The sequence below is a fragment of the Equus asinus genome, chromosome 15 (assembly GCF_041296235.1).
Source record: "Equus asinus isolate D_3611 breed Donkey chromosome 15, EquAss-T2T_v2, whole genome shotgun sequence".
In the NCBI taxonomy this organism is placed as follows: Eukaryota; Metazoa; Chordata; class Mammalia; order Perissodactyla; family Equidae; genus Equus; species Equus asinus.
In genome coordinates, this window is record NC_091804.1 from 520,992 (window position 1) to 541,067 (window position 20,076).

Sequence of the window (20,076 nt, forward strand, 5' to 3'; positions counted from 1 at the left end):
GTAGTCTGGGGGCAGCTGCCAGGCTCTGGGCAGAATGGAGACCGCTTGGCCATTTTCCCTGGGCACTGGATCCACCTGGTGGCTAACACTCACTTGCTGGTGTTTGTCTTTGTCATGTGGGCTGTGCCCTAGCAGGATGTGGAGCATTTTGAGGTCCGGGACCTTCTCAGGCTCCTTGCTCCAATTTCTAGTTACTTGGTAGCTTTTCTGCCAGTAGGGGCCCCCTTTTCAGCTTGTAATTTCCTCCTCATCTGTCAGGCTGCCCCAAGAGCTAAGAGCTCACCTGGGAACAGTCCTAAGTTCTGGAAGCACAGGCCCTCTCGTGCAGTTTACTCAGCATCTCCTTCCCTCTGCAGAACCCCAAGGAGTGGACCAAGAAGGTCATCAAGAACATTGCCTGCTCGGGCAAGTTCTCCAGCGACCGGACCATCACGGAGTACGCACGGGACATCTGGGGCGTGGAGCCCTCTGACCTGCAGATCCCGCCCCCCAATCTCCCCAAGGACTAGGCACCCCAGCACCCCTGGGACCAGTGGGCTTTTCTTTTCTTGTTGACTAAGCACCTCATGCCAGTTTCCAAGCACTTTGCCAGCAGCCAGTGGTCCCTGCTTTTTTCATTGCTGTGTTTCCAGGAGGGCCTTGGGGATCGTGGTGGTGGCCTGGGGGGCTGGGGCAAGGAAGGAGAGGTGCTGAGAGTGAGGCGCTCCCGTGTTTCCTGCCAGAAAGCAAAGTTCGCAGCATCATCAGGGCTGGGCTCCTCTGAGACCTTGCATGCACCTTGCTGTGAGCTTGTTTTTGGTTTTGAACCTCTGGATTCCGGGGTCTGGCCAGGTGGCCATAGTGAAGCCTGGGGAAGTGTTTCTGCAGCACCTGGTCTGGCTGGCCGGTGTGGCCCCAAGTCCTCCCTGGCCCAGTTCTGCTTGGCTGTGCCGAGAGGGTCCATTGCTCCGGCCGTTTTCACAGCTGCCGTGTGGGGTGCTCTGGCAGAGTTTCCCGATTGATCAGAGAAGGGGCCTCAGGACAACTGAGGGTGACATTGGGGAGGGCACCTGTCCAGCATCTAGGAGGCCTCAGGACAAGCTGACTGATGCAAAGTTAGCTTGGTTTTGCTTTTTCAAAAGAAAAGTTAACTTCACAAGGAAATGAAACTAGCTGAAACTTTTTCTTTTTTAGCAGCAAAAATTGTACTTTTGACATTTCACACCGCGGGAGGCGATACTGCGAAGTTTTTGCCTGGCCCTGGGGGCTCTTTGTGGGAGGCTGATGCCCAGCCCTGGCCACAGATCCCTGTGTCCCATCTCCCCCCAATCCCCCTGCTGCAGTGCCCCACGTCGTGCACTTCCTGTCTTCCAAGGCTGGCCTCCCTTCTTCATTTTCCACCAGTGCGACAACCTGGTCTGGAAAAGGACTGGGTGGGTCCAGAGGGGAGCCCACTTTCCACTCTGCCTGGATGGGAGGCTAGTGCTGGAGGGCCACCCAGAGAGCTGGGAGCGGGCAGGAGCGCCCTTCCAGAGGCTCTGACCGCTTGATGCTGGACCTGGGCAGCACGGGGCTCTGGCCTCGTCCCGGGTCCCGGCTGCTCACGGAACCAGGCAGTGGAGGATCTGCTCACAGGCCCACTTCACGAGTACTGCTGGGGACTGCGGGGAGGGATGTGTTAGGGGGCTATGGTGGCCCCCCAACACCCTCCGCTGCCCCCTGAGGCTGTGACTGTCACTGCACCACCTGCTGTTACTGCCTCGTGAGAGCAGCCCATTAAACCTCCTGCCCCTGGCTGGTTGACTGGCCTGTGTGTGTCACTCTGCGCCGAGAGCAGGGCAGGGCCTTGGACCTTCCCTCTTAACCAGGGGCCGTGCTGTGTTACAGCCCATCGTTCTGGGATGGAGGACAGAAAGGTCTTTCATCCCAGCCGTGGGGGACTTAGAGCCATGTATGCCTGAACTGCCAGCTCTTGACAGGATCCACTATGCCAGCCACTTGGGAGACCGTCATCTGGGCATTGGCATTTTTGGTGTGCATCGTATTGGTCCCGTTCTGTACCTGTCTTGGGCCACCCACTCCTGGCTCTGGAAAGTGGAATGCTCTGGGGACCAAGACATTCCCCCCCTAGACTGCACAGCTGCAGGTTGAATCATAAACCAGGAGGGAGGAGCTGGCCCAGTGGCATAGTGGTTGAGTTCACGTGCACTGCTTCAGTGGCCCAGGGTTCACAGGTTCAGATCCCGGGAGTGGACCTACACCACTCGTCAGCCATGCTGTGGTGGCATCCCACATACAAAATAGAGGAAGATCAGCACAGGTGTTAGCTCAGCAACAATCTTCTTCACCAAAAAAAAAAAACCCCAGGAGGGACATGAACTTGGGACTCAGTGTTACCCAAAGAACCTGAGAACTGCAGGCACTTACCACTGTGGACCCCTGCTGAGGGTGGTGGCATTGCAAGGCTCTCCTTGATGGAGGGCAGCTGAGGTGCCCCAGGAATACACACTCCAGTCTTGGGTCTGGGGGGGCTAAGAGTGCATCCTGTGGCTCCCAGGACACGTGTAGCTGGAGAGTTTACAGCTGTGCACATCTCCCTCTTCCTTTTTTTTTTTTTTAAGGACTGGTCCTGACTACAAATTGATTTTGTAAGCCACCAACAGGTTGGTCCTAACCCCCCGCCCCCTTTCACCTTAGCTGCTTAGACCAAGGTGGCAATCTCAGCCACCAGGTCAGGGCATTTGGACCTGCTTCACTGACAGACAATGGCTCAGCAGCTGCCAGCTCGGGGCTCCCCTCTTGTGCTTCCTCATCTGGTCAGATACCTGTAACACCAAAAGTTTGTGTGTTTACTCTCTATCCTACCACCTTCCCCCCAAAAAAGATCTGAGGCAGTTCACATAAAGTTCACGAAACGAGATGAAGACCTGAGCCCAGGCAGAGCGGTCTGGGTCTGAGACTGAGCGAGCACTTCCCGTCCGCTTCCTTGGCTGTGATGGAGCCGCGGGGCCTCCAGAAGCCTTGGTGACGAAGCAGGAAGAGCAGGCCGTGCCTCATGGAGGGCTGCCCAGGCCAGGTGGCACACACTATTTTAGTGACTCTCAGGGCCTCCAACACAGAGCAGCACAGGAAGGCTGCTGGGCCCCAGCTCTGATGGAGATGCACAGTCTGGGGACAGGGCGGTGGTCATACCAAAGTTAGATATTGGGGGAGAGGGGCACACCCTGGTCTAGAAGGAAGATAAATGTTCTGACATAAACTGACCTCAGGAGGAGTCTGTTCACCTTTCAGTCCATTTTAAGAAAGGCATGCATTTCCCAGATGTCGGAATGGATGCAGGCAGCTCTGGGGGGTCTCAGAAAGGAACAGGTGCAGCCTGCGCTGGCTTCTGGGCCCCCAGCCAGCCTAAGCTGCTAACACTGGCCATACGGCCTTGGAGAACAGGCAGGCGGCCAAATGAGCCCTGCCTACCCCTGGGGAGTTTCTGAGCTGTTGAGACTAGAAAGTTCCAGAGCCTTAGGACCTAGGGGAGGAAAGCCAGTCATCTGCAGAGGCCATGTCCCAAGTGGGCTGACGTCCCAGGACCTGAGGCACACCCGTGTACCTGCACAGCAGGGGCAGGACAGCCACGGTGGCAGCTCGAAACCCCCGCTGTCATTAAGGCAGGCACGCTGGCTCCTTAGCCAGTGCCAGGGGCAGTGAGAAGCAGAATCTTCGGCCCATGCCAGGTGGGAGGGGCAGAGCTGCAGAGGGGTGGCTGGTTTGACAAAAAGCCAAATAACCAAGAGCCAGTGAGTGAACCAGGTGGTGCTCATGGTGCTCATAGAGACCCCACACTCCAGCGGTGCAAGTCCTTTCATGAGAGGGCAGGGGCTTGTCCTGGGTTCTTGGGTGAAACTCCACTGTCCATCCATCGATAGAGCAATGTCCAATGAGCTTGCTAAGCATGAGATTGAAAGAGCTGCCTATGTAGGCCTGTATTTTAGGAAATTGCCATCTACCCCATCTGGAGAAGCTGTCCCCACTGTGAATGCCCCGCCCCCACCCCTGCCCCGACAATGCCCCTCCCTGTGGAGGCCTGGACATCTGGAAGAACAGACGGAGGAAAGACCTAGGGCCCTGGGCTTACAGAGCCGCCCATCCTCCCACGTGGCCTGAGGCTGTGGGCAGGGCCTGATGGCTGGAGGCCTTGCTGAGGAAACAACAGACAGACCACCCACCACGCTTTTATTCTTAAATAAATGCTCAGTCTAAGGCCAGGTGAGGCTGACAGGCGGGCAGAGAGCGGGGAAGTGCAGATCACAGGCACCTCCCCGCTGCGAGTGCGGGGGGCCCACCCAGGGAGGCAGGGACACCAAGGAAGGCAAGCAGGGTGCGTAGAGGGCAGGAGGGGATGGTCCAACCATTGGAGTCCATTCTGCATGTGCCAGGAAGGGACAGAAAGAACCCAAGTCTCCCCAGGTTCCCGCAGGCGGTGCCGGAAAGCTCAGTGTGGTCCCGGGACCTCATGCCCAGCTCAGGGAGTGTGGGATCCACCAGCCGGTGGCCGGCTTGCTGTCACTGTCTTCCCAACGCCAGCTTAGGTTGAGTGGCAGCAAGAGGGAGAGAGGGCCACCTGTCTGCCACCTGCATTTTCCACAAAGATCCATGTTCCCAGCCACCAGGGCAGGGAGCCTCAGGTCCGCCAGGGCCTCCTCGTTCTGCCCCAGCTGGCATCTGAGGCTCTCTCCAGGCGCATCGTGGCTGCAGGCACCCCCAGGCTCCAGGGTGCCGGGCTGGCTGGAGGAAGGGGAGGAGGGCAGAGGTCTTCATGCTCCTTCAGGCAGCAGGGCTCAGTGCTGACGCTCACGTTCCGACCTCCCAAGGAACTCCCTAGAGCAGAGGAGGCCACCTGTCAGCCAATCCCTTGGGCCCAAACCAGAGATCCTCCCTCCTGTGGTCTTCACACTGCCCTCTGAGGAGGCCTCGAGGGAGCCTGCAGGACCACACCCCGCTCAGAAAGCCCTCTGTGAGCTGAACAAGCAGGGCACCAGCAGCATCGCCCGTCAAATGCCGGCGTGTAGGAAGAGACCAGGTTATGGGCTGCTCTTCTTTATTCTGGACGTGTACTCTGGTCTAAATTTTCTGTAATATATTCCTTCTATAATGGGGAAAAATTACACCCCCTGAGCAAACCCGTACTCTTTCAGTTCACTGTCTCCTCTCAGCTACCCAGTCTGTGACGCAAGAAATGGCAAACCGCTATAAGCAGCTCAGCTTTACCTCTGGGGCTCTGAGGGGCAGCCAGAGGAGGGCTGAGGCATGCAGGAGACTCACGCAGCACACGCCTCGCGGAGGCTGACCTGAGCACCCCCTCAGCAGCCCCAGAAAGGCGAGCTCTCCCCGGCCCCACAGCTTGGCACCTTGCAGAAGGCCACACGCCAGGAGACCTGCACCCTTGGACTGGAGGTGGGGGGACTAGGCCTGCTCCAGTCCAAACTCTGCCCTTGGCCACCACCTCATACTCAGGCTCTGAGATGGGCCCGTGACCCTCTAGGCTGCAGCTCATGTCCTGGCCAGCACAGCGTAGCCAGCAGCACGGTTTCACTTCAAGCAGCAGCTGGGGACAAACAAGTTTTGGAGGAGCTGGTCCAGACCAGAGTCCCCATGTGCTGTGTGCACATGGGCAGCGACCTGAGGAGTATGTGGGAAGGGACCGAGGCCTGACCCCAGCAGCTGGGGGGGTGTGTGGGAGCTCCTGTCCAGGGCTGTCTGTAGGCTGGGCGCCACTGCATGGGGTGCCTATGGGCCTGCACAGCCAGGACCGCCAGATCACCGTCTGTCTGATCCTGGGAACGGCCCAGGGGGGAGAGGCACTAAACACTCTCAACCTCTCTCGGTGGAAATGGTAGGCTCTCAAATCACTGTGACTCTTGGCCCCACTGGGGCAGCTCTGGCCACTCCACCTGCTGCACACCTGGCCTGAGCCATCGCTGCCCAGGGCCACATACCCGGCAAGAGGAGAGCACCTCACCTCAGTATCCGTGGAAGCTCGGGGCTCTTGTAGATGTACTTGTGCCTGTAGCCAAGGTCTGAGTGAAAGGGGATGAACTGAACTTTGAAGTCTCGGAAGCTTCGAGATGGTGCAGCAATGTTGTAGAGCTGGGAAGTGGGAGAGACAGGTCGGTGCCGCAGAGGTGGCGGCCTAGGGCTGCCCCTTCAGCAGAGACCTGCCAGTGGCTGCTGCCTCTGAAGCACAGCCCAAGCCCCAGGTGCACACCACTGCTGCCCTGCAGGCCTACCGAGGCAGAGCCAGGGAGGGGGCAGCTGGCAGACTCTACCTCTCAGCCCTCATGCCATTCAAGACCCTCTCTGTCCTCATGCCTGTCCCCAAACTTCCTCAGGGGTGGTGAGGTGGATGTGCCAGCACCACAGAGAGAGTCTCCTGCTGTGCAAAGGTGTGGTGGCCTAAGTACCCAGAGCAGCCTTGATGGCTCAGTCCTGGGGGCTGGGATGGGCCATGTGCCTCAAGCTTGCTGTGTGCCAAGGCCAGTCACCAAGCTGGCTCATGATCTCTCCTGCCTCAGCTCCCTTGTTCCACCCCTAGGAGGGTGAGGCTGTGAGCCCAGACCCACTGGAGGGAAGGGACCTGGCCCTGATGGAGGCCACCTGTGCCTTGGGCCTATTCTGAGGCATAAGCGGCCCAGGTGTCGCTTCCTCAAGCTGACCTGGCCCCTTGCCATTGCCACAACCAGGCGGTGCTCTCTCCTACCTTACTGTAGCCCAAAATCTAATCCTGCTTCCCGACGGCATAGGCAGAGGCCCCACAACAACATGGAGTCCCCTAACATTAGCCCAATCCCAGAGGCCAGAGAATAGATGAGAGGTTCTCTATCAATTCTACAGGCAGGGACCCCTGTGTTGGGGCTGAGGGATCCTCATCATCAGGGGTTCTTTCCCTCCAGCCAACAATGGCGAGCCCTCCCAGCTGAGACCCCTGTGGTTGAGTTTCTGTTAGGCCAGGACCCTTGTATGGGGGCCCGGGAACCATTCCCTTATTTTTCACGTGTCCTTTTGTGGGTGGCATCAGCCGTCTGGACCCTGCCCTGACCCTGCTGCTGACTGCTCCTGCCCTTCTCTTCCTAAAAGGGGCCCCTGCCAGCAGCAGGACCCTCCTCCACATCTGCCTGTGCCCAAAGGTGAGTGCTGAACGCCTGCCTGCACCAGTACACCTACCTTTCTGCCAAGCTGGAAGGGCACGACCGGGTCGTCCTCAGCGTGCAGGATGAGCAGGGAGCAGGAGATGTGCTTCACACTGTGGGGAGGAGAAGGGGCTAGACTGAGACCCCGGGCAGGGGCTGGGGTCTCCAGCCCCCTGGCCCTGCCTGCAGCAGGGGCCTGCTTTAGGGAGCATTTCCCTGTGGGGCTTGTTAACCGCTCTAATTCAGCTGAGCTCTTACTAGAGAACTAAAAGCTGATTTCTCAGATGTTTCTATCAAAATCTATTCTAGGTGACAGATGTCAGTCAAACCCAGAGATCAACTCATTCACCAAGTATGGCCCCTGCATATTTTCTGAAAATTGAAAATTATTATTTTTGCCCGTAGACATGTTCCTTTAACATTACAAAACACTATTTACAAACTGAGTAATTTAGGTGGGCCAAAAAAACCTATTGCAAATGGATGTTACTAGGAATCTATTGGTAAAATAATCAATACCCTCTAATTTATCTTTGGTGTAAATAACATTTAAGGTCACTCTAGAATGTTTCCAAGTAAATTAACATTTTTAATAGGTTTACTTGATCCAAATCCTTCAGCAAACCACATAACAGAGGAACAGGCTGCAGGACTGGACAGGCCTGGGCATCTCCTGGCCGCCTCTCCCTTGAGGACTCAGGTGCCCAGGTGGATGCAGCGCCTGGCGGTCTTGATGCTTCCATGCTAATATGGGGACTCCGTGAGGCAGCACTGGGGCAAGTCTAGCCCCAGACAGGACCTGGGCTGGGGACTCACTGCCCCAGGACACCCAGCCCATCTTGGTCTGCGTTTCTGCTAGTGGTGCACAAGCACATACACCTTGCCTTGTGTGGTGCACCAGGGTGGAGCGTTTCTGGTGTGCGAGCCCCAATTTGACAGTCGAACTGACCATCTTTTCAGAATTTCCACGGTACGAGGTTTGTCCTTATTGTCACCTACTCTGGAAGAGGCCTAGCACACATGCGGTCCCTTAGCAAGTATCGGCCATAGAGCTGCTGGGCTCCTACTGCCAGTGGGTGAGGGCTGGGCCGCAGGGGAGGCACTGCTGGCCCCTGCGTGCTCCCACCCACCGGCTCAGCTGGGGGCCGGGGCCCTGCACTCACTGTTGTTGTGTGTAGAAGGAATCTAGTTCATTCAGACAATTCTTTAAGTTCTAAAACAATGATATTTACAAGTAAGCAGGGTTTTTATTGTTCAAATTTTAGTTTGTTCTATTTTTAATTTTAGAACCAAAACACATAATCGAGGAGAAAAATACCCTATTTTTTCACATTCTGTTTCAAAGTGTAGATTTTTAAATGTTAACATTCAGTTAATTCAATTTAGATAAGGATTTTTTTCCTTCCTTTTTTTTGAAGAAATTAAAACCTGTGAAATAAAAATCTTACAAGGACAATGTCAACAGAATCTGAACATTGTTCAAAGAAAGAGTTAACAAGAATTTTTTTTGGTTTACCTAACAAGTATTTTTAATAATCAACTTTGTAACGCCTTTCCCTAACCAAACATAAATCACACGCCGAGACAGTCACTTACCGAGTAACGGTTACTATTACTGCTTTAACACCTGTTCAGGAGATTGGGTTCTGACAGATCATTTTCAAATAAAACAACTGGATGGACAAAAAAATACATGTTGTTTTCATCTTGCTTTAATCCTACAGTCTTTTTACACTCCCCTGCTCTCAGCTGCAGCTCTGCCCCAGACGTCCCTTTATAAAGACCTGCTGGTTAGGGAAGAACGCTGCTGGTCAGAATTCCATCCTACTTGGTTAATGTCACTGCAGAGGCTTACCGTGGGGGTTCTCAGGGTTTTTCTAAATTGAAAAATTAGGTTCTCTACCACAGTACTCACTTTTCATCATTTGCAAATTTAATTCCACTGCTTGTAATGGGATCAAGGAAGAACCAGTCAAACCCAGGGAAGTATCGATATATCTGAAGGCGACACAGAAACAACGTGCAGAAGCGTCAATTAAAATACCCACGCGGAAAGCCAAGGTCGAGGGTTCAGACAGGGTGCTCAGGGCCCAGGGGTCACCCTGCTTCCAAGGAGACTGACCTGCGGCCCCACCAGAGCTGTGATGGGGTGCCCTTGCCCTCCTGCCCCCGACACAGACTCCCTGCTCAAGAGGCCCCCTAAACCAGCTGCGGTGGAGGTTGCCTGCAAACAGGGCTCGCACACCTCAGAGCAGCAGCCCAGACTTCCCATAGACATCAGAGCTGCCACCTCCGGAAAAATGGGGGTCCACGAAACTTGGGGAAAAAGCAACGTCAAAGAAGTAAGACTAGACAGAGAACTCTTCTGGTCTGCAAGAGAGCAGCAAGGTCAGGCAGTGGGCCCACACAGCTCCCCCAGAACACATGGCCAGCTAGGAAGCAGGGGGACAGTAACAGGACACAGAGGATCCCCCTCTGGGCCATGCTTGTAAAAGGAGGATCCAACGCCTCAAAATCCTGGCCTGTGAGGGCCCAACTTACCCTAGAATCCCCATCTGGGTCTACCTAGGTGTCACCTGGGGATGCGACCAGGGAACCCTGGCTGCTGAGCGCTGTCTGTGTGCAGGGTGCCCATCAGCTCCGCTCCTGGGAGCAGCTAGGAGAGCAGCCCTGGCCTGCGCTGAGCCCCATGTGGTGGCAATGCTGGGTGGGCAAACCATGCCATGCCACAAGGCCTCCTGTGGGTCCTGCCGCCCTTGGACAACCCAGCAGTGAACCTGGCTGCAAAGTTATCTACTTCCTGGGCAGCTCTGTAGTCAGGCCAGTGCTCAGAACTAAACAAGGATTGATTTTTAATAAAATCTGTATTCACTAGAATATTTAAATAACTTTGATGATGATTACTATATTTATTTTATACTTATTTATAGTTATTTTCATAATAATTTTAATAATGAAAATAAGTCAGTTTTTAATAAAACCTATACTTGCCGCTGAGAACGGATGGCTCTTTGCTTCTTCGCGGATGTTGGTGAAGGGAGACTCCAATATGAGGGCGTCCGGAGGTGTCTCTAGACAGACAGAGACAGACAGGAACACAGACAGGGACTGTGAGGTGGGCGAGAAGCCCCGATGAAACCTACACTCCATGGCCCCATGGAAGGTCCGTTGGAGGGGGTGGCCCCCAGACAGGACAGTGGATCCTGGGGTGCCCGCCTGGCCGGCCCGCCCCTCGGGCCCTCCCATAGGCTGGCGGATGGGAAACGCACACACAGGAGACCCTCAGGCGGCCTTGGGTCACTCCCGAGAACCATCTGCTGAAGCTGCTATCGGGAACCCGGCCCCTGGTGGTGCTCTGCCAGCTGCCTGAGCATCTGTGGGGAAGGCAGGCTTGGCCAGTTGAGGGTCTGCCTAGGCCCCGGCCTCAATGCCCAGCTCATGGGCTCTGCGCATCCATGGAGCACTGTCACCACATGGCCCGTCCGTCAGCACCCACTTCCCAGGAACTTGCAGCAGTGTCTGGGAGGCAGCAAGCTTGCTGGCCCCGTGGGCGCCCTGAGACCAGGAGGAGCCCGTGCCCGCACCCCAGGATCCATGACCCGCACAAGCCCCTACCTCGCTCACAGAGGCGCCGCACCAGATTTGTAGCCACTCTGAGAAGAAAGAAAACACCTGTTCAGTTGAATCATGTCAAAAATTATTTTAGATAACACTGCTCTAAATACTGGAAAGTGACCAGAGAAGGCGTGGGATCTGCGAAGAGATTGGTAGGGTTGTAGGGAGCGGGGCTGGGAGGACAAAGATGCCTCAGGGCCATGGGTGGGCCAGGCTGCCCCAGTCATCAGGCAACGCCTCCAACAAGGACAGCGGTGACAGCCACCCTCTGCGTGACTGAGGCGTGCCCTGCTGCCTCACTGGGAACAGCCACCCAGTGCAGCTCTCAGCTCACACCCAGTCAGTGTGGGTGCTGCTGAGACAGATGGGGGACCGCCCCATCAGCCAAGAGGAGGCTGCAGTCTGCCTGCACAGTTCCTGGAGGCGGAAGCATTTGGAGTCCGCCAGGCCAGGAGCCTCCTACCATCCCAGGACCATACGGGCATCCCGTGCAGACAGCCACAGCAGGATGACCTGCTCCCCTTCACACTGGGCGCCTCCCTGCAGGCACATGGCTCACTCTCCCCATGAGCATGAGGGCAGGCTGGGAGGCCTTGTCCCAGACACTCCCCAGCCTGCTGGCCCTGGCCCAAACTCAGCATGCTGTCCAAGGTGAGCAGCAAGATGAGAGAGGGGCCGAGGCAATCACACCCAAAGGAAAGGCAGAAGAAATAGGGATGGCTGCCAAAGGTCTAGGGGCTCTCACCATTGACAGTAGTGGCTCCTTGTAGGAACATTCTGGACCACCCATCGGTAGAAGGGATGCAAGCAGCCCCAAGCAGAACATTTGAGTGCTTCCTGTCTTGGCAGATGTAGGAAGCGAATCCCCGCTGCTCCTCCCCCAAGTTCTCCAGTGAGCCAAGTAAGGGCCAAGGGCCCAAGGGTTCACAGAGGTCCCTTGTTTGCATGTAACCAAAGCCCGGCACTCAGGCCACAGGCCACACATGGTCCACAACCAGGTGCCGCTAAGGCTGAGTGCATCTGGGATGTAAGCCCCGTGCATCCTCCTCTGGACATCTCCCTGAGGCACAGTCTGGGGCTGAGGCCAGTCTGCCCTCCCTGTGGATGGAGACAGCTGCTCCCAGGACTACCCACATGTGTCTCGAGCCACTTCTTGGGTTGAGGAGTTAACGTTGCTCAAACCCTTTGTGGTCTCTCATGGCACTTCATCCCTTACCCCCTTGCCACGGGGTCAGGGGAAAAGGCTTATTGGGACTAATGGTGCCATGGGATTCAGAGGCCACCAGGGCACCCTTGGGGAGCCTGGGCTGGAAAGTCACCCCATGAAGACCTGCTTCCCCAAAGGCCACATCATCCTGGGAACTCTTACCCAGTGCCTAGGGAATGACCCCAAATATACACTGGATTGTCTCCACTTCTTGCTTTGATCCAGTCAAAAACATGGAGTGCATCATACGTCATGCCCCGCTCCGATGGCGTTCCCACTGAGTCGCCCCAACCTGGGAGAGAGCAGCAGCAAGAGGAGGAAGTCAAACCCAGTTCACGAAACCTCTTAGGGAGCAGGCCCACCCCTCCTCTTTCTCAACAGGCAGGCCCAGGCTGGTGTGGGGCAGTGGAAGGCTCCACCATGACCACCCACAGCTCTATGCGTGATGCCCGACAACCCGCTCCTACTTCTCCCACCTCCTCACTCAGTCACAAGCCCTGAACCAAATGGCCATCTGAGTCCTAGTGAGCAGCTGTGTAGACGGGGCAGTCAGACACACAGACTCCTGCTAGTACTGACGGGGTATCAACCTCCCCAACACTTTGAGCTCACTGGTGGCCAGCCCAGGATGAGGGGCCAGTGAGAGCTCAGCCTGCCCAGGGGCCCCTTCAGAAGGACAGGAGCACCCCCCAGGAGCCTGCCCCCACAGTCTCCAGGAAAGGTCAAGTGCTATTGTCATTTCCAGCAGCTCAGCAGTGAGTCATCGTCAGATGATCTGAAAGCATCACAAGGTTCAGAAAGAGCAGGTTCTGCTGCATAAGCAAAATCCACTGAGCCAGCAGAACAGCCGGCACCCCCCCAGGGTGTCCCAGACACCAGATCAGGGAAGGAGCCACAGGAGAGACAAGGCCAGACTAAGAGGCTCAGGGCATGGGTGGGAGACAGGAACACGAGGACAGGGAGAGACAGAGACACAGAGAGCAGAGACAGTCAGAGGCGGGGCTTTTGTCTCTAGTGTGGCTTGGAAATGCAGAGACCTGATGAGCACTGAAAAGAGGAAGTGCTGTATGGGATTTCGTTTCTCTCTTTTTTTTTTCTTTCTGCTTTTTCTCCCCAAATCCCCCCATGATATAGTTGTATATTTTAGTTGTGGGTCCTTCTAGTTGTAGCGAGATTTCATTTCTTGGTAGCAGCACAGGGAGGTGAGCAAGGACGAAGGTGCCCTGCTCAGTATCCTGAGGCCTCCAGTGCGCAGCAGGAACAGAAAACCCTTCTCAGCAGGGAGAAGAGGATGAGCAGGTGAACCAACTCCAGATCTTCATTTCAGAGTTTCTCCCAGTCCAGAACTTTCATCCTGATGGAACATTCTTCCCTGAAAGACCCATCCCGGTGGTAGGCAGAATGGCCCCCAAAGAGGCCCACGTCCTCATCTCTGGAATCTGTGAATATGTGAAGCTACCTGGCGAGGGAGAATTGAGGCTGCTAATCAGCTGAACTTGAGATGGGAAATTATCCTGGTTTATCAGCTTAAGCCCAGAGTAATCACAGTCTTTACAAGTGAAAAAGAAAGACAAAAGTGAGGCTCAGAGTGATGCAGACTCAAGGGCCCACAACCAAGAAATGAGGGCAGCCTCGAGACGCCGCAAGAGGCAAGGAACTGGAACGCCCCCCCAGAACTTCCTCAAGGAACCAGGCCTGCCAACACCTTGATTTTAGCCCAGTGGCTAAAAATTTTGGACTTCTGACCTCCAGAACAGGAAGATAATAAATTTGTGTTGTTTTAAGACATTAAGTTTGTGGTAATTTGTTACAGCAGCAGCAAGAGGAAACTAACACGACACCCAGAGCCCCAGTCTGAGGACAGTGACACCACTGCCCTCCCCCAGAAGGTCAGGGAAGCCCACCAAGGGGCTGTCAGCCCTTCGATGTTCAACTGAGGACCATACAGTGGCACACACTTCTCAGAGAGCTGCTCAGTGTTAACACAAAGCATTGTCCTGGCTCATCAAGGGAGCATGTTCTCAGCTTACATCAGAGTATGGGTTCTTCAACTCTTCAGTGGCAAGCCCTCTGATTTATTCAAGAAAGAAGAAATACTGAAGGGCAAAAAGAAGAATCTACCTTCTCTCTTAATAGTTCTTTTTCCCACTTTCATAACTTCAACAAGACAAGCTCTCCTGAGCACAGAACATGTCTGACATCCAGCTACAGATAAAGTCTGAGTGCAATAAAAAAAAAATACTCTCTACATTTAAAATGTTGCTGACGGTGTGTGCTGGGGTTCCAGGTGCTGGGGCCTCTCCTACACCGCCCCTGGTGTCCGCTCGCAGGACATGCATTGGAAGACCCCGCCCCCCTCCACCACCTTAACACACTCGCAGGTGCCACGCCTGAGCCTCTCAGAGTGAAGCCTGCACATGAGAGACTGTCGAGGAAGCAAGGGCCCGGGGCTGCACTTTCAAAAGAACGCTCACCTCTGTAGTCAAAGGTGACCACGTGGTAACCAAGGGAACTCAGCACCTGTAAAGTGGAAAATAAACAACTGGGTGACAAATCCATGCATCTCGGATCAAGGGCAACTTGCCTCTTACTAAACTCAACCCAATTTCTGTCTTTGTGCCCTGCACGCCCCATTCCCAACTGGATCTTACAGAACCTAGATGTCAACTGCTGCTACAGGACACACTGACACCCTCCACCTCAGGAATGTGGGAAGGAAGCCTCTCCTGAGGCTCAGAATGCTCAGGGCGCCATATAGCCTCCTGCAGCCCCAGAGCAGCACCTCTGCACCAGTGTGGGGCTCACAGGCGACTCCCTCTGGGACAGACAGCCAGGGACTTGACCACCCACTGACCCAAGAGGAGGGACTCCACAGTGTAGAGACCACATCTGGGAACTCTTACTGCAACCCAGCATTTCTCAGATTTTCTTTTTTTGCTGAAGAAGATTGCCCCTGAGCTAATATCTGTTGTCAGTACTCCTCTTTTTTTTGCTGAGGAAGATTCACCCTGAGTTAACACCTGTGCCAATCTTCCTCTATTTTGTATGCGGGTCACCACCACAGCATTGCTGACAAGTGGTGTAGGTCTGTGCCAGAGATCTGAACCCATGAACCTGGGCTGCCAAAGTGGAGTATGTCGAACTTAACCACTATGCCATGAGGCTGGCCCCAGCATTTCTCAGATTTTAAGCTTTCATTGAATTTTTTCTGTTATTTTTCTGCTTAAAAAAAAATCCCTCTAGACTAGGTGATCTCTCTCATTAGATCACTACTCAGCCCCACCCAAACTCTTGCTGGGCTGTGCCCAGAGCCATGTGGAAGCTGCCAGCCTCCAACGTGACCTGAAGTCATCGCCCCAGAGGTGTGCTCCTTTCTCCTTAGGCTTCCCCAGGGCAACCTACAGCCCTTCCCTCCAGCTCCCAACCTCCTGCAGAGCCTGCACTCTCCAGAGCCATACCTGCTCTAGGTGAGAGCCATTTCTAGGAGCAGAAACTTCAAAAGGGGACCAACAGCTTTCCAAGCACTCCCCTTCACTGACTTCATCCAATCCACTCAAGGGAACAAACTTTCCAACAGCCCAGAGCAGGCCACCTGGTCAGATGTTCCCACACATTTGCTTATGTCCCTTTCTGCTGTTAGCAAATGCAGACATCCGTCTGAGAGCACGATGAGGGGGACAGGTGTGGTGGCCCCAGGACACTGGCAGCAACTGCACATTTCAGGCTCCAAGACCCAAATACCTGATGATGACGACCAAGCAAAAGTGAAGATCTGTACACCCACTCAGCCCCCTCTAACTGGGGAGGCCTTCTGGAGCTTCCACTAAGTCCCCTGTTTCTGATTCCAATGCGACCACACCCACGTGGACACAAGCGCTTCTGTGCTGGCAGAGTCCTGAGCTCGTGCCCAGCTGCTCCCTGGGCCTGCAGTCGTCTCCGTTCCTTTCACATACAACATAACACTACAGACAACTCCAAACGCCTTTTATGCAACGTCCAACATCTGGCCTAGGATCCACAAAGTCCAATCACCCTGGTTTTGAAAACTATCCCTGGAGGCAGCATTATGGGAGCACACCATGGTAGAGACTTCCACAAAAGGTGGCGCTGAAAAGACCAAAGGTGATCAACTCTGAAAATTATTAGAAGGACTCCCTTCTGCCCATGCCTCCTGGAAAGAACAGCCAGGACACAACACACGGGCACTGCTCTGTCTGTCACACATCGTGTGGACACTGCTCTGTCCATGTGTCCACCGTGTGGGCACCACTCCGTCTGTCCTCCTACCATGTGGAGACCACTCTGTCCATCTGTCCAGCGTGTGGGCACCACTCCGTCTGTCCTCACACCATGTGGACACCACTCTGTCTGTCCATCTGTCCAGCGTGTGGGCACCGCTCTGTCTGTCCTCACACCATGTGGAGACCACTCTGTCTGTCCCTCTGTCCACCGTGTGGGCACCACTCCGTCTGTCCTCACACCATGTGGACGCCACTCTGTCTGTCCATCTGTCCAGCGTGTGGGCACCACTCCGTCTGTCCTCACACCATGTGGACGCCACTCTGTCTGTCCATCTGTCCAGCGTGTGGGCACCACTCTGTCTGTCCTCGCACTGTGGAACACTGCTCTGCCCCTTACATGCCATGGGCCATCATTACCTACCTTGTAGAGCTCTACTCGGTGGTCGCCTCCTCTGGAGCATCATGGAGAAGGAAATAAGAATGGGTGTTAGTGCATCTTCTCAAAGAGGAGGCCTCAGGGACAACACTGGAGCATCCGGGCCCTTAGTGTCTTGGTCCCTAAATCCATACAGGGAGGGTTGATGGTGACAGGTGACCTCCTCCTCAGGGTACCCTAGTGGCTCCAAGCCTGCCTCTGGTAGTACCATGCCAAACAAGGGACAGTCTGAGCACTTTGTGGATATTTCTTCATTATTTCTCTCCTTTCATTCTTGACTAGGTAATGTATATGTACAATACAAAATCCAGAAGATAGAAAAAGATACAGAGCAAGCCCCCCCGCCCCAACCCAGCATCCAGCCTTCTCCCTCAGTGTCCCAGAGTCCAGGGGTCACCTGTGTAGACGGAAGGGACGGTGCTTCTCCACTCACACAACCACCCACAGGAATGAGCCCACACGCCCTCTGCCTCTTGCTTTTCACTCACAAATCACAAGCAGCTCTCACTATACTCTTCTCAGTGCTGGTTCCCTTCCTCATCTTGTGGCCATTCTGGCTCTTTCCCACCTGGTATAACTGAAGGTCTGTGGCTGTGGCCAGCCTGTGCCATGTCCTTTCACAAGCGTGTGCCCCGTGTGTGGGGTACTGCTGGGTCAGAGGTGTGTGCACTCGTAATCCTGCTGATCATGCGAGGAGGGCTGTCTCCTAGCCCCTCACCCACAGACCAGTGTTTCAGTGGGCACTGCTGATCACAGAGGCTGACCAGGCTTTCACAGGGCTGTGCCTCTTTGTCTGAGGACTGCCTACCCTCTCCGGCTCTCTGTCCAGTTGTTGGCTGGTGGTCACTGGGGACAGGGCTGCGTGGGGAGAGGAAAGTGTGTTGTGGGCAGGCTCATCCTCTCCAGACTTCTCAGCTCCTTTATTTTTTCATAATGAGCATTTTGGGCATTTCAGGTGTGTGTGTTGGGGGAGGGAGTGTCCTTGACAGAGATAAGAACAAGAAGAAGGAGGAAAACAAATATAATGCAGAAACAAAAATAGAAAGCAATGAGTTTCAAGACCAGAAGGAAATACTGCAAAGTGTTTTCAGTTATCTTTGGAAGAGTTCCTACTGGCTCTCTTCTAAATTTTCCAAATTCTCCACCGTGAGCAAAGGGAAGAGGGATTTAGAATGTAACACAATATGCGGTTCCAGCTCCCAGGGAGCCTGTCAGAGAGCTGCACGAGGAAGTCTTTGTGGGGAGTGGGAGGGAGCAGCAAACCCTTTAGTCACAACATTCCTTCAAACCTGAAGTTACAGGCAGATTTGGTCTCCCTTTTTCCAAGGTGACTGGCATTGCTTAACTGAACCTTAATTCACAATAAACTACGAGGCTTCTCATGTATAGAAAGACACTACAAGAGCTGTCTGTAGCCACCTGCTCTTTGAAAAGCAGAAGAGAAATCCACTGTGGCTTGTCTCAGACAAAGAAAGCAAATTGCCAAATGCATTCATGATTCAGCAGCTAAGCGCTCTGTTCGCTTGGCTCAGAAACCATCCCCAGGGGCCAGGCTTCCTGGACTTCCTACAACACCTCCTGCACTGCCCTGTGCCCAGATGCCCACTGTGGCCTGCCTTCCCCCTGAGAAAGGCTTGTGCATTTTTCTCCCTGCTGGTTCTGCCTATTAAATGACCACTCCCTAGAGTGCCACCATGGCCAAGGCACCATGCTGACCCTCACTCTGGCTCTGCAGTGGCCCTGCCTCCTGTCGACTCCTTGCCAGCTCTCTCATGTATCCTAGGGAAGCTGCAGCAACAGTGACCTCCCGGGGCTTTCAAGTGATGCTTTGTTGAGAAAATACCGCTCCCCACCTCACCTGTGCCAGCTCTCCCACAGACTCTTCTGAACAAGGCTGACCCCGTGGGGTGGGAGGAGCCATCTTGAAACCAAGGATGGACGCTCCAATCCCAGCTAGTCTGAAGGATGTGCCATTAAACTCACCCTTGAAAAGCATCTGGAATAAACCTGGGCAAGGACTTTGTCTGCAACAGACAGTATGAACTTCACTGACGGCCCAGGAGGATGCAGTAGCATTCACTGCTGGCTGACGGCTGGAAGCAGAGAACTCACACAAGTCACCCTGACCTGACAGCACCATGAGTGGCTGCAAGGACGAGCTTGTCTGTGTGTGCTCAGCTGGGGTCTCTTCGATGGCCTTCCTCTGCCTTGGCCAACCCTCCTTTGATGTCAACCCTGCCCCTGCTCAGCACTCGCTGCCCCTTCCCAGGATGTGTGGCTCCTCCTCCAGCAGGGCACGCCTGCCAGCAGAAAGCTGCCTGTGATCCTCAGACTGGGGTGACAGACGCTGCTAGTGAACAGGGGACAGCTTTGCCCACTGTGGCCCTCAAGTCTCGCTACGACCCCTCCCTGAGGGTGCACCACTTCCCTACTCACTGAGAAACCTTGTTCCCTAAGTCAGGGGCCCTCAGACACTTTCCCCTCTAAATTACAGGGGCAAGGATCCGGGTCACTGACAGAGACACAGCCTCCTCCATCCCACCCCTGGTGCAGCTGCAGATGAAGGGTCTCTGGACACAGCTTCCCACATCTGCTTAATGCCGGTTCCCAAGCACACAGGGCCCGGGTCCACTTGCACACAGTCCTGCTTTGCTCTGAGCCTGTGGGAACACTGCTTCCTGTCAGTTTCCCCAAACCCCAAGGAACTCTGCCTCTTCCTCTGTTCTCAGGAAGCCCCACAGTCCCACTGCGTGCCGCTGCCTCACTGCAGTGGGTCAGTAAAGCCGAGAGGGCGAGGACTCCTGCCCACAAACGAGCCCGCACCACATGGGCTCCTCTTCCTCACCTGGTGCCCGCGTTCCCGTGCAGGTACAGGATGATGGGGTGGCTGGAAGCCAAGGCATCCTCGTACCACATCTGGTCCTTCCCTTGGGCATTCTTCCACCAGACGGTGGGGACAGTGTGCCTAGAGACAGAAGCAGAGGGGCGGCACGATTAGGTGACGGTAACTGTGGACGGAACAACTGTGGAGCTCAGGTCACAACGAAGCAGAGAGCAGGAGGATGGGGGGGCTGGGGAGGCAAACTGTCCCCATAATCTGAACAAATAACTACCAAACTCCAAGCTGTAGAGATGGCTTCTGGCAGTTTAAGTAGATTTCCTGACTTGCAAATGGGCCTCTGCTGGGCCACAGAGGCTCACACTGGCAGCAGTTACCTGGGGTAGGGGGACAGCTCTTTCTCCCACATGAACGGGAAGCTCTGTGAGGTAAGATCTCGTCTGGATCGGTCACCAGGCATTCACCTGGGCCTAGCACAGAATGAGGACTTAATAAATACTAGCTGAGTAACATCATCTCCCCTCATACATATCCATATCTTTAAGCTGTACACAATTTAACTCATAATACACTTAAGA

General features: G+C 54.7%; 2 protein-coding genes across 4 annotated transcripts in view; one reads left to right on the forward strand and one right to left on the reverse strand.

Annotated features, from left to right (window-relative positions):
- PYGB (glycogen phosphorylase B) overlaps nucleotides 1-1,774 on the forward strand; it is a 56,708-nt gene extending 54,934 nt beyond the window's left edge. The window contains exon 20 of the mRNA XM_044748011.2: nucleotides 357-1,774. Coding sequence (XP_044603946.1) covers nucleotides 357-509 — 153 coding nt within the window. The 3' untranslated portion in view covers nucleotides 510-1,774. The remainder of the gene's footprint in view (nucleotides 1-356) is intronic.
- A 2,415-nt stretch (nucleotides 1,775-4,189) lies between these two features.
- The window catches only part of ABHD12 (abhydrolase domain containing 12, lysophospholipase), an 84,447-nt gene continuing 68,560 nt past the window's right edge, over nucleotides 4,190-20,076 (reverse strand). For 2 of the 3 annotated variants that reach the window (XM_044748746.2, XM_044748745.2), the window contains 10 exons: nucleotides 19,505-19,624; nucleotides 16,645-16,675; nucleotides 14,457-14,502; nucleotides 12,145-12,274; nucleotides 10,776-10,813; nucleotides 10,152-10,231; nucleotides 9,076-9,158; nucleotides 7,195-7,273; nucleotides 5,993-6,120; nucleotides 4,190-4,851 (listed from right to left, as the gene is read on the reverse strand). In XM_044748746.2, the coding sequence (XP_044604681.1) occupies nucleotides 4,812-4,851; nucleotides 5,993-6,120; nucleotides 7,195-7,273; nucleotides 9,076-9,158; nucleotides 10,152-10,231; nucleotides 10,776-10,813; nucleotides 12,145-12,274; nucleotides 14,457-14,502; nucleotides 16,645-16,675; nucleotides 19,505-19,624 (775 nt within the window). In that variant the 3' untranslated portion in view covers nucleotides 4,190-4,811. The remainder of the gene's footprint in view (nucleotides 4,852-5,992; nucleotides 6,121-7,194; nucleotides 7,274-9,075; nucleotides 9,159-10,151; nucleotides 10,232-10,775; nucleotides 10,814-12,144; nucleotides 12,275-14,456; nucleotides 14,503-16,644; nucleotides 16,676-19,504; nucleotides 19,625-20,076) is intronic. The other variant, XR_011494477.1, reaches the window with a different exon arrangement.